Below are 14,045 nucleotides of genomic sequence, written 5' to 3'. Positions count from 1 at the left end.
TACAAAATATTACTGAGATATTTCCCTCCAACATTTCCAAAACAAACAGCCTTGATTTTCTAGTGCTAGGTTGCTCAGAGTCCTGTAATTGTGGTTCCTTGGCATTTGGCACCAGCCCTGCCAGGGCAACAGAGCAGCTCATCCCTGAACTGTGCTGGAGACTGGCTGTGTAAGTGTCCCACTCACAGGCTTTTAAGGTGTGAGCACATGTATTGCTTATTGACTTTTTTGTGAGTCGATTTCTGTTTCAAATGATCACATAAATGAGAGGTAAGTATGGCCAGGCACTCCCTCTAGTTAACTGCAGGTCGATAGAAAGTTATTTCCATGCAGTCCTAAGACCATAGTGGTTATTTTTGGTTTGGTCCCTTGTCCTAAAGCTGTGCATCTGAGGCTATGGCACATTAATTTCTTTTATCAGGCTTTCAGCTCCTGCAAGGAGATGGATATTAGTATTGCAAGGGAAACAGAGACATTAAATGAAGTCAAGGTGACTGTGCATAAGTATTAGATAACACATTAATTTAAAATTATGAATTAAATAGTTAAGGTATTTTAATGGTAAACTACAGTACAGACACAGGATGACCCCTGTAGTGTGGGGCCTGCAAAACTGTGTGAATATCGCTGGCAGCCTGGGTGCAGGAAAGGTCTGAGGGGGAGCAGCAGGTACACAGACAGAGCAGCTTTTCCACATCCATTTCAAAGAGGTGACATTCCTGCTGTCTTTGTACAAACCAGTGTGGGATGAGTGGGGTAGAAAGCAAAAAAAAGTGGGAAATGGACTGCTTTCACAAAACAAGTGGCAAAAGACAAAACTAAAAAATAATACATTTACACGTGTTTCTAAAACATAATGACAGTTAAATAACAACAGCTGGAAAGACTGGATCAAAACAATCTTTTCTCTAATGTCCATTTGTAATGAATATTTAACCTATCATTAAACTAATGATAGGTACAGAAGCGTGACTTGTATTTAAGAGAACGCTTCTTGGACATCAGAAGTAGGAAACTAGGGCTCTGAAGTATTATGTACATGCCTGTTTTATGTTAACAGCTGTAGAGTCTGATTCTGCGAACACTAAGATATGTAAGAGTGGAACTACTCTACTGAACACAATATATTATAGGAATACAAAAATATAGATTTAACATGCATAATTATCGGAGCTTTTGTCTATGTTATAATTTTAAATGTTAGATCTCAGTTTTTAAATCTCCCTTTTTGACTGTGGAAATATACAGAGAAAATGCATGCTCATCTTCAGGCAGAAATTATGATTTTATTTTACTGCAATAAGAATAAATTTTGTCCTTTTACATCTGTAGCATCATGAGCTTTCTTTTAAAAAACCCAAAATCTTGTTGTTGTCAAAGATAGTTCTTAAATTTCCTTTTTAAAAATCTATTCAGAAAACTCTCTGACACATAAGATAAAACACATTAAAAAATCTCAGTCTTTCTCTTTTCCTTACCCTCCCTCTTTTTTTTTTTTTAAGAAGTAACTTAAAATATGTGTGCGGTGTAAGAACGTGTGCTGAAGTTTCATGTTTCAGGTAATCTTCTTTAAAATAATGGGAGTCTAGATTGCATCAGTTAGTTTAAAAGCTGCTATGCTATTGGTAGGAACAAAATGGGATTAGAGCCAAAATTTGCCTGTGTTACTGCCAAAGTCTGTATCAGATTTAAGACACATGCTTCTGCAAGCTTCCATGAAGGTTGTGAAAAAAGTTTTAATACAGAGTTGGATTACAGCTCTCGGCTCAAAACACTGGCCATTACACACCATCTTAAAAGCCTGCCGTAACACAGAGCACAGGATCGAGCAGATTTCTTACATTTCTGGACCACATGTGGATTTTGAATGCCTCTTTATGTCTTAATGGAAGATATATTAACTTCATTAACTAGAATCTATACCTGATCCCTTGTGAGTGTGTATGTGTATACATACAGATATATATCTATTTAAAACTTTATCATGATTTTATTTCAAGTGCATCTAAAATCTGCTCTAAGAAATGACATTTTCTAAATGAACTTACAATTGTTTTGAGCAGTAAAGAAACAGATATTTACTCTCGGATGTTGAAATCCTTTGTGAGTTTATAAGAGAAATTCTGGAACCTTTTCTGTACTGGTGGTAGAGAAATGCATTTCGAAACAGATGCCTCTAGCTGTATGACAACGACTGCGTAGTAACCTGTGGATTTGAAACATCAGAATGTACAAACCGTGGGCAATTGTGAATATTTTCATAGTTTCTTTTCTACATCTGCTGCAAGGATCTGACTATGAGAATGGATCTGTGAAGGTAGGTGATCTTTATTTACTGTGCTTCTTAGTAATCCAAATTGTCAGAACTACCTACATTTAATGTGCAAGGTGATGGGTTTTTGCTCTTTTAATACTTGGTTGTTGAGGTTTTTTTTGGAGATGGTTTAGTTGCAGAAATGTTTACCAGCCACAGAGGAAAATTACTCTATAGAGAAGTTAAATCCATATTCTCTGTTTAATATTTTGTTACTTTTTTACTAGCTATTAAATACCTGTTGTAAACTTCATTCTTAAGTTAAAATTTTGGTGTCATTCAGTTATGCAAAATAAAAGCAAAATCTGAAAAAAAAAAGTGGGACAGAGCATTTAGAATACTTATTAAATACACTTTTTTATTTCGGGTATTTATAATTGCAGGAATTAGTATCCTGGTATTGAAATTTTTCCTCTAAAGACACGTGTTCATCTGTTGTTCACTTGTTTCCCAGAAATCAGAGAAACATTTTTCTTTTGCTTAATTAGGAGATGTTATACAGGATTTAAAATCAACAGCAACAGTAATAACAGAGCACATTGCCTGGAAATTAACCTTTCTTCTGAATATAATACATGCAACAAAATTTCAGCTGAAGCCTCACCTTGAGAGTAGGATTATTCAGATCTGACTTTCTGAGACAGTGTGAGAATATCCAGGACAATAATTTAGAAAAATCAGAACGAAAACTGGAACAAGTTCCTACATGTTCAGTCTGTCCAAAAATGATTAATTCAGTGTGTGGTCCAGAACAAATTATTTGTTTTTCACTAGCACAGCAAAACAAGATAATATTTTTGTTTTCACTTCAGAAAACCTCCTGCTTGCAAGAGATGACCACACACTAGTCTGTGAACTGTGCTGCATTCTGACCTGTGCTTTAGAAAAGAAATGCTAAGTTATGTGCCTAATTGCAGACTGCTGTTGCCAGCCCAGTAAGTCAGCAGTGGTGAGCTATGTGTGCCTCAGGATGACTGGTGACTAACCCCTTTGCCTGCTCACTATTCACAAGCTTTTAATTTACAACTTCAGCAATCAGTTCTGTGAAGACATTAGGACCAGAGTAATCAGTCTTGTACACATTAGCTTTGAGAACTGCATGACAAATCACTGGTTTGTATATGTAGGAGTCACTTCATTTAAACCAGAAACAGCTTTCTAATACAGAATACTAACCATGGTATAATTGGCAGAGGTGATAATTCTGTCCTCATGTGGGACACAGGTTTATTCAGCATAATAGTAAACCCACTAGAAAGTCCTTTAATTAAATTTTAAAAACATATCCACTTTGCATAGAGTAAATTCAGGAGCTTTTCTTGCTCGTTTAAACTGTTTTATAGATTATTCACTGTGATAGGATTGTCCAACCAACATATGTACATATGTGATGATTTTCACTGAAATTTGGGTACCGCTCTCAAGCAGCCAGCTTAGCCACAGGGTACTGTACTTAGTAACAATTCACTGATAGTTTCCAAGACTATCCTAAAGGAATCTTGTAGATCACAATAAAGAGGGCTGTGTTTCACATGCATTGGCTGCTGATTGGCACAAGGAAAAGCCTGACTTTCTGCTTGTTCTGGCTTTTTGGGTGTAGACAGAGATATTTGGCTAAACTGTTGATTATTTTTGTGTTAATGTTTTAAGAAGGATGTTTGATTTCTAGGTTGTTTTCTCATGTATGAACTGTGGGCTTCTGTGTGCGTACATATGTTGATATACACCACAAAAAGTCCTTCATGTTATGATGTTGAATGGTACACAGGGTTATGCCTATTCTTACCATTTGCACCTCAAATTGAATTTGCAGAACACAGAAATTACATATTGCATTCACCTGCCATACCTTATTTTTGCAAAGTTCTTTAGCTTCAAGAACAGTATTGCCTGGATAAAAACCCCGAGGTCAGAGTACAGGTAATACACAACTAATGAGACCTAGGAAGGGTTAAGCACCAGCAACCTGCTCTCCCCTGTTACAAGAGTCCAAATAGCTGAGCTCAGCCCAGGATACCTGAAGTTTTAAACTTGTTGATGCTTTAAACCGTATCAGGTGGTGTCAGTGTGGTATCATACAATAGAGTTTTGGGGGGCTAAGGATTTAAACACTCTCTTATCCCCCTTCCTCAAATATCCTGATTAAAGATGTGAACGTTAAAAAGTTTGTGTACAAGCTGCCATGATTCAGCAAGTATCTCCATGGTGCTTGGCTTTTCCCAACCCTTCAGAAATGCCATTCTCTTCTGGGCACAGGAATCCCTTTTCCCCACCATGTGCATGAGTGTCTTGCCTGTTAGGCCCAGCTCCTCCTTCCTCTCTCCATTCCTGACCTGTTCTACTCCCAGCTTTTGACTTGTGTTCCCTCACCTCCCAGGATTAGGCTCTCAGTTTCCCCATTGGTCTTTCGTTTGTGCTCTCCAAGTGCCGCCCCCCTTCCCGCTTGCTGCCTCCTGGGTGAGGATGTCCTGCTTCTCGGAGAGCATCAGGAGTCCTGTCCAAGCTCCTCATAGACAGGCCTAATGGACCCTTTTGCTTTCCAGTCACGTTTGACCATGGTCCCTGCTTCCTTCCTCCATCCCTAACTTCTCACTTTCTCTCTGGTTGTAACTTCCTGGGTTTCCTTTTCCTGATCCATTTCTAGCTCTGGTCTCCAAGGATGCTCTCAGCCTCCTTGGCCGGGTCTTGCCCTCTTACATTAGTATTCATCTCCTTTCCCTTCCATAGTCAAATCCAGCAGCTTCCTTTCCCTAGTTGCTGGATGCCTGTGGCCTGAGGGAAAGGAAGGGCAGGTCCTGTGCTCTCAGCTCCATGGGCTGGACCTCCAGCAGCCTGCAGCAATGTCCTGCTCGGCTGATGAATGGACTGGAGTCAGCACAGGATCCATATGTGGAAAAGCCCTGGCAGGCCTCTGCTGCTGCTCTTGGAGGCTTTTACATTTGGGTGAATTTTTTTCGGAGGTAGCAGGAGATGTATCTGGGCCAAGAAAGGTTCCTCAAGTGTCAAAACTTCACACCTGTGATCCACAGCAGAGAAACACCAGACGTGTGCAAAGAGCAGACTGACAGAAAATGTTTTTGAATAGATAAAGGAAGAGCTTCATCCTCAACTGTGGGCAAACTATTTTGACAGAGAAAGCAAAAAAAAATTATTAAAGTCATTTTGAGGCAGGCATCTGGCATGGAAAGTTTCAGCCTGAACATTGAATGTCTGGTGATGTGAGGCACAACTGGAGAACAGGCTCATGAGGGGGAATAGTGGGCAGCCTCAAGCACGGGCAGCACATCTATGCAGGTGTCCAGCAGGGCTCAGCTTTGGAGCTATGCTAAGGTCAAGGCTGGCAGTCATCACCCTCCCTTGCATGCAAGTGGCTTGGTTCAGAGTGCCAACGTGACATAAAAAGTCTTCATGGAACAGTTAGATTTCCACATGGGTTTTCTGAAGACTGAGTATTATTTTTTTAATCTATTTTTTTTTCCATCAGGAAATGCTTTAAAAATTCTTTGTTGAAGTTTTTTCCCGAAAGTCTCTTACATTTTGGAACCCCCAGGCTAGAGAACCGCAAACTTCACTGTCTCTATTCCTGCTTCTCCAACACACATTTTTCTTCTCCTAAAGCAATGACAGACATAGGTTACTTTTTCCAGAATTTTAAAATTAGATGCAAAGAGGTATGTCCTATATTCATCAGAGCTGAGGCATATTTTTTGCCAAGAAAAGCCAACGATCCCTCAGAGATGCTTCTGCCTTCCAACACTAAAACCACCTCTCTAATGAGGCTTCAAGGTCTTGATCTCTGAGAATTTGAGTCTCATTACTCCTTGCCCTATTCTGCCCCTTTACATTATTAATGAAGTGTTGTGAGGCAGGCAAGAGCAAGGGACAACTGGTCATGCCCAAGTTAAACAGTCTCACAGTCTTTTCCTTTTTAGAGGTCTTCTCCCCATGGTGAATCCTTCTTTGGTTTGTTAGAGAGAAACCTACAGTGGATAGGAGTGTCACTGAACTATAAATCTGCTTTCTGATCAAAAGACCGAGGGTTAGATATGCTTAGCTGGGAGGTAAACGTCTGCTCTCTGTTACATGCGCAGCTTTTCCACAGCTAAGTCTTTTTTACTTCTTCACTAAACATTGATAGAGCCTTGAGTGGTCGTTTTTGCTCAAACACGTCTTCTTAGATTCGACAGTCTCATGTTGTCACTGTAAGCTGGACAGAGGGGGAAGCCACTTTCCAAACACAGCTGGTACATAGTCCTTGTCCACTGATGAGAGTGAAGCAGCACTTCCCCATCATTCTGAGGCCCTGGACCACCTAAGTGGAGGATGCTTTGCCCTTGGGAAGGCATGGAAATACTGGAGAGCCGTCACACCATGAGCGGAAGGAATCAGGAAGCTCTTTACATCTCCCTTCCTAGAGCCAGCTGCAGTCTGTCTGTCTGTACAATCAAAACAGCTCTGTGAAGAAACCTGAGCAGCAGATCTTGCTGTAAGCTTTTGTCTCTGTAATTACCACTGACAGTGTTTCTCAGATAGATCTACACGCCTCTCTAATAACTGGTTGCAAATCCTGCTCAGTTTCTAGAAAATTAGATTCTAACACATCTTCCATCTCATGGGATGTTTTCCACCAAGGCAGCTCCTGAAAGTACAGCAAACTGCTCAACTGCTAGAAAAAGCAACTGGAAATGCCATTGGAAACAATTTCTCTGTTTAAACTAGGCTTTTCATCCTCAAATCCAGCTTCCTTTCAAAGTTAGGAAACTCTTTTAAACAAATATTATGAAATTGTGGTTTTCAGAAGTATTCTATTATCGCAGTTTTGTCACTGCTGCTTTTGATTCTCTGTGATTACCATCTCTGATAGGCATGATGAGCCAAAAATGTGTGAAAATGTACTTGCTGCGTTCCTGCAGAAATGATTGTGCTTTTCCTTCAGAAATGGGAAGCTACCAGGGAGGTTGTGAGGGAAGTCACTCTGTTCTGACTTATCTGCTACTGCCTTGACAAGGTACACTGAAGGATAAGAGAACAATCCTGTATTGTTACCATGCCACACAACATCCATCCTTGCTCTTATCAATTTGGAAAGGGAACTACTAACACATTGCTACTTTATCAAGAGCAGTTCTTGCTCATGAGAAATAGCAAAAAAATCCCTTCCAGCTGCTAATCCAGTTCAGTCCATCTCAGCTAGGACTGTAATGTCTGAGAATTGAGCAGAGCCTGGAAAAGTACATCAGGCTGTGTAGATTAATCAGATGCAGCATTTGAGATATGAATTATAATAGTCAGATGTTTGAAATTAAGACAGCAGTAATTAAAATTAGCCATCAGTTGTGGCTCACATCTGAAAACCTTGTACAGTACTTTTTACAGTTATTGTTACAGTGGGATCTGTGTTTCTTTTACACCTTTCTCTCAGGGCAAGTAAGTCCAGTCACAAAACTGGCCTTTGCTGTTTCTTGGGTTTGGCTTTGAGATGTAGTCCCAAAAAGACTGTATTGATCAGCTTTGCTGGGGGGAAAAAACAGCCCAAGATATTCTGCTGCAGGGAAGTAAATCTGATACAATAACTTTCCTACGGAAATCCTTATTCCTTAGAGATTTCTTATTCCTCTCACTATGTGCCATTCCCTTATCTACTTCTCTGCCTGCTTCCTACCTCCCTAGCATGTTTTGCAGATCTTCATTCACCTTGTTGGGATTTGAGGAATGGAAACAAATTGCTGAGTGCCCCCACTATGGCTGCTGAGATCCAATTTGCCCATGGGAAGAACAAGCAGAATTACTTTTTTTTTTAATGTCCTTGTGAGAAACCAATAGATGGGCTTCCATATCAATGAATAGCAGACCAATTGGGCAGGCTATTTTAGTTTGCTTGCATTAGGAAAAATTCAGCTTCCTGAAGGACAGCTGCGTATTTTTTATATTTTCCTCCTAATGTGAGTTAACATGTGCAACCACTCAGCTGGTGGTAGGACGCCATCTAGGGTCCTTGCTGCTTCTGCAGAGTCCTACTGAGTACAACTGACATGCAGTTGGACACGTGGGATTTGGCAATCCAATGTGGGCACCATATGGATGGGTTTGGAAAGATGTGACTGCCTGCCTTATTATCAGGGTGTCAGGATGGGTTGGTTTGAGCCAGGCTTTCAGACGGGAGGCACGCTGTGTTAGTTTTGGTTGCAGTGTGATCACTATTTGAGTGCAGTTGAGGAGGGAATTCTATTTGAGTCATGTTAAATTGTGAGAAAGTTGCATCATGTTACTATATCACATGTCACTTTGCACGTAGAGAATGTGCCATACTAACAGGCAGAACTTTTCACTTTAATTAGCAGTGTGACTAAGAAACCATGTTAGGATACTTTCCTGAATTGCTAGGGAAATATTACTTAAGAAAAATTACAATTCCAGGAAAATGTGTGCATGTGATTGGGGTAACATAAGTTCATTCAGTATTGGCAATGGTTTTGCTTTGTGAAGTGACATTTTGAAACCCAGCTGTCCAATTGGCTAGTCACACTTCCAAAACTTTTACTGAAGTGTCTTGGGGCAAATCCAGAAACCAGTGAAAGAACTAACTGAAGGACCCTTCACCACATTAAAAAATATTTTCAAGTATTAAAAGAATACATAGTCATCTGATTTCATCCAGGTCTCTGTTACTGAGCCATTCCAAACTCACTGCCCAAACCACAGTGACTTCCAAAGAATGGACAAATATCAAAAGAAAGTGACTACAGCCTGGACGTGCTTTTTGTAAACACATATAATATGCTATTTTTGACATGTGTGCCCTGTCACAGTGTTGGACCAGCACTTAACCTTGTGTATAGTGAAGTTAGTGCTACATAATGTTTCTAGCTGTACTCTGTATTCAGCATCACAGCTGCCTCAACACATTGCTGCAATGCAAGACCATACAAACCAGGAAACAAGTAGAGGCTCAGAAAATGTACTGTAAGACTCCCAAGGATGTCAGTAGCATTTAGGATGCATCAGCAAGTTGCCACACTGGATATTTATGACAAATCACCTGTGTTTTTTCACTTATCAAGGGAATATGATTGGCGTGATCACTTTAGGAGGGACCTAAAGGTAAACTCTCAATGCAGATGATTAGGCTTGAAGAGGAAGAACGTCCACACTTAGCACACCTTCTCTTTTCTTCCATCTACCAATCCAGCTTTTCGATTAATGCCAACAAAATCATGCACACTGAATGTTGTTACCTTCAAAATCACATTCAGCTGCTGTGAGAATATTTCCCATGAGAGCCAAAAGACCTGGCTGTGGGAAGAAGGATTTGTTTAATGAGATTTGTAGTTGATACTTGGAATGTTTTCTGGTTGGAAAAAAACCTCCTAATTTTGGTGTAAAGATACAGCTGGCTAAAAGTATATAGTTGTAAGAAGTATTTTGATAAAATATTATCAGTTTCTGATTGCTTTGGACATGAAAAATTATCTGAATTCTTTTGAGATTTATGCTTTCACAAAATCATGTACAATTCTGATGTTTTCAGTTATTTGTTTTAAATATTTTGATTTATTCAAGACAGAATACAGCAACCAAAATGTCTCATCTCTGAGGATTTTGATAATGTAAGCATGCTACTAAAGTACAAGAACTCTGATTTGTTTGCTGTAGCACCACAAAAGATCTATTCTAGTTCAAAAGGCCATTCAAAATATAAAACAGCTGTTCTCTTGAAGCCATAGAGTAGTTAATGTGATTTATTTATGAAGACATATCATCTTCAGCTAAAGTAGAAGCTGTTTTATCACACCTCGACCACGAACTTTAGGAAAGGAATAATTAAGTCTCCAACCTTCAGTGGAAATAGAACTGGAGCCCAGCAAGACAGACTCTCAAGAAGAGGAGTCTGGAGGAAACTTTTTACTACACTGAACATTAAAGATGGAGCAGTGCAGAGCTTGCTTCTCCCGTTTTGGGTCTCAGTCAGATAGTGTACTGACAAGGTTTTAGCAAAAGAAGCCCTCAACCATCACATCTATGTCAGTGAGAAATGTGGCAGCCCCTGGTCAATGTCTCCCTGTCAGCTGCCTGTCACCTCATACAACACCTGATCAAACTATTAGTTTTATCATTTTATGTCCCTCCCAAACCCACAAGTTTCCCTGTCGGTCTCCCTGTAAACTGTAGTGATCAAATGAATATTCAGTCTGGACAAGGCAGTGCACTAAGAGAGCTGAAACTTTTTTAGAAGAGATTTGAGTATTTGTTTACAACAGTCAGCATTTGAAAGCAGAATGAAGTGTTTCATGCTCCTGAAATTTCATCCATGCTTCTGATAATGATGACAAAGACTGTAATAGCCACTTAAAAATCTCATGACAAGCCCATCTGTTTCAGAGAACAATATTAGTAGGAAGTCAAAATATCTAATTGTTTTTTCTCTCTGTGGTCATGTTCACTATAATTAAAAATAGCTTATTTGTGCATTAATATTACACAATGATGCTTCCAGAGGGGATGCAGCCAGGGATGAGACTTCATATATCAGAAATTCATAGCTGACAGAGAATCAAAATTATGATTTTACTGGAGCTGTTGAAAAGTAAATGCTCTTTCTCTCCTCAGAAGACAAATACAAGTTACTGGAAGCTAATATGTGTCAGACATGTGGCAGAGTTAGATGCCTCATGCTAGATGTTTATGGGGTGATGCAGTTGCTTGTTGATAAGGCAGTAAGCAACTCCTCCAAGCCTCATGTTTTCAAACTGCAGAAGATTCTCTCAGTATTTTATTATCCATTATGCCACACCCCAAGGATGCAAGATGTTGTATTAGAGACAAAATTTGTTATGATAAAGTTTGGCAATAGTCGAGCCCCTGCTATCTCCAAATTGTGGTCCATCACTCTGAGCAATATTTTCTGTGTTTTCTTGGGACTCCTTTTTGTGTGAATACCTTCCTCTGTTTTCTCTTGTCTTTTAGCTTGGTTGTAGGCACCAGTTTAGGTATTCTCTCTTTATTTTGTGTTTGTACCTGACTCCATACTCATAGGAGACACAGTAATGCTAAAATACTACTAATAATGATAAAAAACCTCAAAGGAGTTCCTCTTACTGGAGACTTCATGTAAGCTTGCCATTCTCCCCAGGAAAATGTACAATCTTTGTGTTGGCCTCACAATGGCAGGAGCTGCTTTATTTTCCTGCCAAGAAAGAACAAAACTTTTCCATGGGAACTCCCTTTCAGTTTCCTGGCCACATCAGCTCACAGTCTGTGTGCTGTGATCCACAGCATGGCTGGGCAACCACCCTGTAGCTTTGAGACAGGGAATGGAGTGCATTCCCCTGCCCAGCAGCTGCCAGCGCTGGTCTTCAAGCAGTCCCAGGTCCTTCAGACCCTGGTGCAGTTGCGCTTCCTGGATGGTTATATACCTCATAAATTGCTTGTGCTTTGGATAAGGAGAGGAGATTTCATCTCATTTGACTGCTATCAGTTGAGTGGGATTCAGGTGCCCTCACTACAGCTAAGCTGGCGATCTGCTGGTTCACCTTTCAGCATCAATGGAGAGGAAGAGGCAGTTTGGAGGCACAGTTTATTCAACAGGCTTTAGAGGTAGATGAACATTCCCCCAGTGGACCTATTTTTCTCCATTAACTACAAGAGGAGTTTTAGATAGCTAGTTCATATTCAGTCAGGTGAATAGAATCATAGAATCAGATTTTTTTTTATTTTTGATAGTTGTGGGATGTTAGGGAGCTATAGGCACTGTATCTCTGGAAGATGAGCCTGCAATTATAATCAGCTCATACACTGTTGTAAAAACACCTTGGGGAACGCATCATGGAAGAAAAGAAGGTTATTCTCAGGTGTAGCATACACAGAAGCAAAGTTCCATGGTATTTTCATCTGGCAATGAATCATCTACCTAGTATTTGAACTGGTTTGAGTCTAGTTCTGAGATTAGCCTTCAGGCAGCTCTGGCACAAGGGGAATTCAGCTTTGGGTTGCATCAAGTCTGTCTTCTACACGATTTCTCTTGAACTGAATGCAGTTGGTACTGCTTCATAAAGCACACAACACTGGCATAAAGGTTCAAAATGTCCTTGCATGCTGCCAGTACTCTTTGTGTTCAAGTGTCCTCACTTTGAGGTGAAACTTCCACACCTCCAGATTAGTTAATTTTGAAAGATTTATTCTGACCTTAGTTTAAATCTTTGGCCAAGTTTGTGTTACAATGGCACTAATAAAATCATCACTCTGTGTTATGCAGCTACAATCTGCTTTCACTGGCAAGATAAAGCTGTTACCTTTTTTTTATTGCTAACCGCTGAGAGGATGGATCATAAAACAGTGCAAGGTTATTGAGAGGTTCCTTAATTATTTGTCCTGGCCCCGGACATGGTGAGAATGTTGAAAATTTCCACTGGTATTTATGCAGCACTTACCACGATAGTATCTGTGACCCTAACTCAGAAAAACATTCCTTATCAGAAGAGCTCTTACACATGTTTAGCTTTAAGCAGAGGTTTATGTCCTACTGTGGAGAAAGACTGTGAGGCTGGGGCTTCAGGAAAGTAGTCATCTCTGTAAAGCTTTCAGGATGTATTCTGGGTCTGTGAGTGTACTTGAGTACAGAGGACTTTCCTCAGATTGAGCAAAATACAGAGTTCAATCAAGCTTTATTTTTGCCTTCTCGTGCACACAAAATATTATTCACCATGCATCTGTTTTCTTAAATAAAAACACTGATAGCTTCTGATGGTGTTGAAAACAGAATCATAGAATCATAGAATTGTTAAAGTCGGAAAAGACCTTTAGGATCATCAAGTCCAACGATCAACCCAGCCACCACCATGTTCACCACTAAACCATATCCCCTGGTGCCATATCCACATGCCTCTTGAACACTTCCAGGGATGTTCATTCCACCACTTCCTTGGGCAGCCTCTTCCAATGCTTTATAAACCTTTCAGTGAAGAAATGTCTCCTAATATCCAGTCTAAACCTCTCTGGCACAACTTGAGGCCACTTCCTCTTGTCCTATTGCTTGTTACTTGGGAGAAGAGACCAACCCTCACCTTGCTACAGCCTCACATTTATCTGTGCTATAGGTCCCAAAATAAATTTAGGACCTTAGCAGGCCATTTTTTTTACTATTATATTCCATATTTTTTCTATTTTTCAAAATACCTCCAGGAGATCCTGAAACATATCGTTAATGCAAAGATCATTTGTGTCAGGCTGAAAAGAGCAGCACATACAAAAAAAAAAAAGAGTTCTGAAAAGGTGGGTTCTGCTGGCTGTCTTGGACATCAGTTTGAGAAGCGTATTTTTTTCCTGGGCAAGAAACCGAGGAGCTTGTCAAGGATGGAGAAAAGGTGCCAACTGCTGAGCTGTAGGCCCTGACAGGAGATCGTCAACACTAATACTCAAGAAGGAGCCCAGTTTGAACAATGCAGGCTATGTGTGGGATTGTGCAACTGTATGACATGATGCATAAGCCAAATATTTGAATAGCATAAATCAACGGGGTAATGAACTCAGTGCCTGATTTAAGTCAGTGTCCAAGGTGGGAAAGGCCACTGAATGTATCACCACTTTTTCTCTTGTTCCTCTCCAATGCTAACTACTTTTAGTGTTTTTCTGGCATCCAGGATTGCTAGGAAGAAGAGAGATAGCCCCTTATGGTTTCTTTTGGAAGGACAAAAGTTGTAATTTTCCAAAAATCACAATGCTAACCCACGTTATC

The 14,045-nt window shown here is 40.1% G+C and overlaps 1 protein-coding gene across 1 annotated transcript in view; it reads left to right on the top strand.

Annotated features, from left to right (window-relative positions):
- The first annotated feature begins 1,725 nt into the window (after positions 1–1,725).
- VEGFD (vascular endothelial growth factor D) overlaps positions 1,726–14,045 on the top strand; it is a 30,362-nt gene continuing 18,042 nt past the window's right edge. The window contains exon 1 of the mRNA XM_027689168.1: positions 1,726–2,317. Coding sequence (XP_027544969.1) covers positions 2,228–2,317 — 90 coding nt within the window. The 5' untranslated portion in view covers positions 1,726–2,227. The remainder of the gene's footprint in view (positions 2,318–14,045) is intronic.

The sequence above is a fragment of the Neopelma chrysocephalum genome, unplaced genomic scaffold (assembly GCF_003984885.1).
Source record: "Neopelma chrysocephalum unplaced genomic scaffold, ASM398488v2 Primary Assembly neopelma1_76, whole genome shotgun sequence".
Lineage (NCBI taxonomy): Eukaryota > Metazoa > Chordata > Aves > Passeriformes > Pipridae > Neopelma > Neopelma chrysocephalum.
Note: the sequence above shows the minus strand (reverse complement) of the source record. Positions and strands in the feature narration are given on the sequence as shown.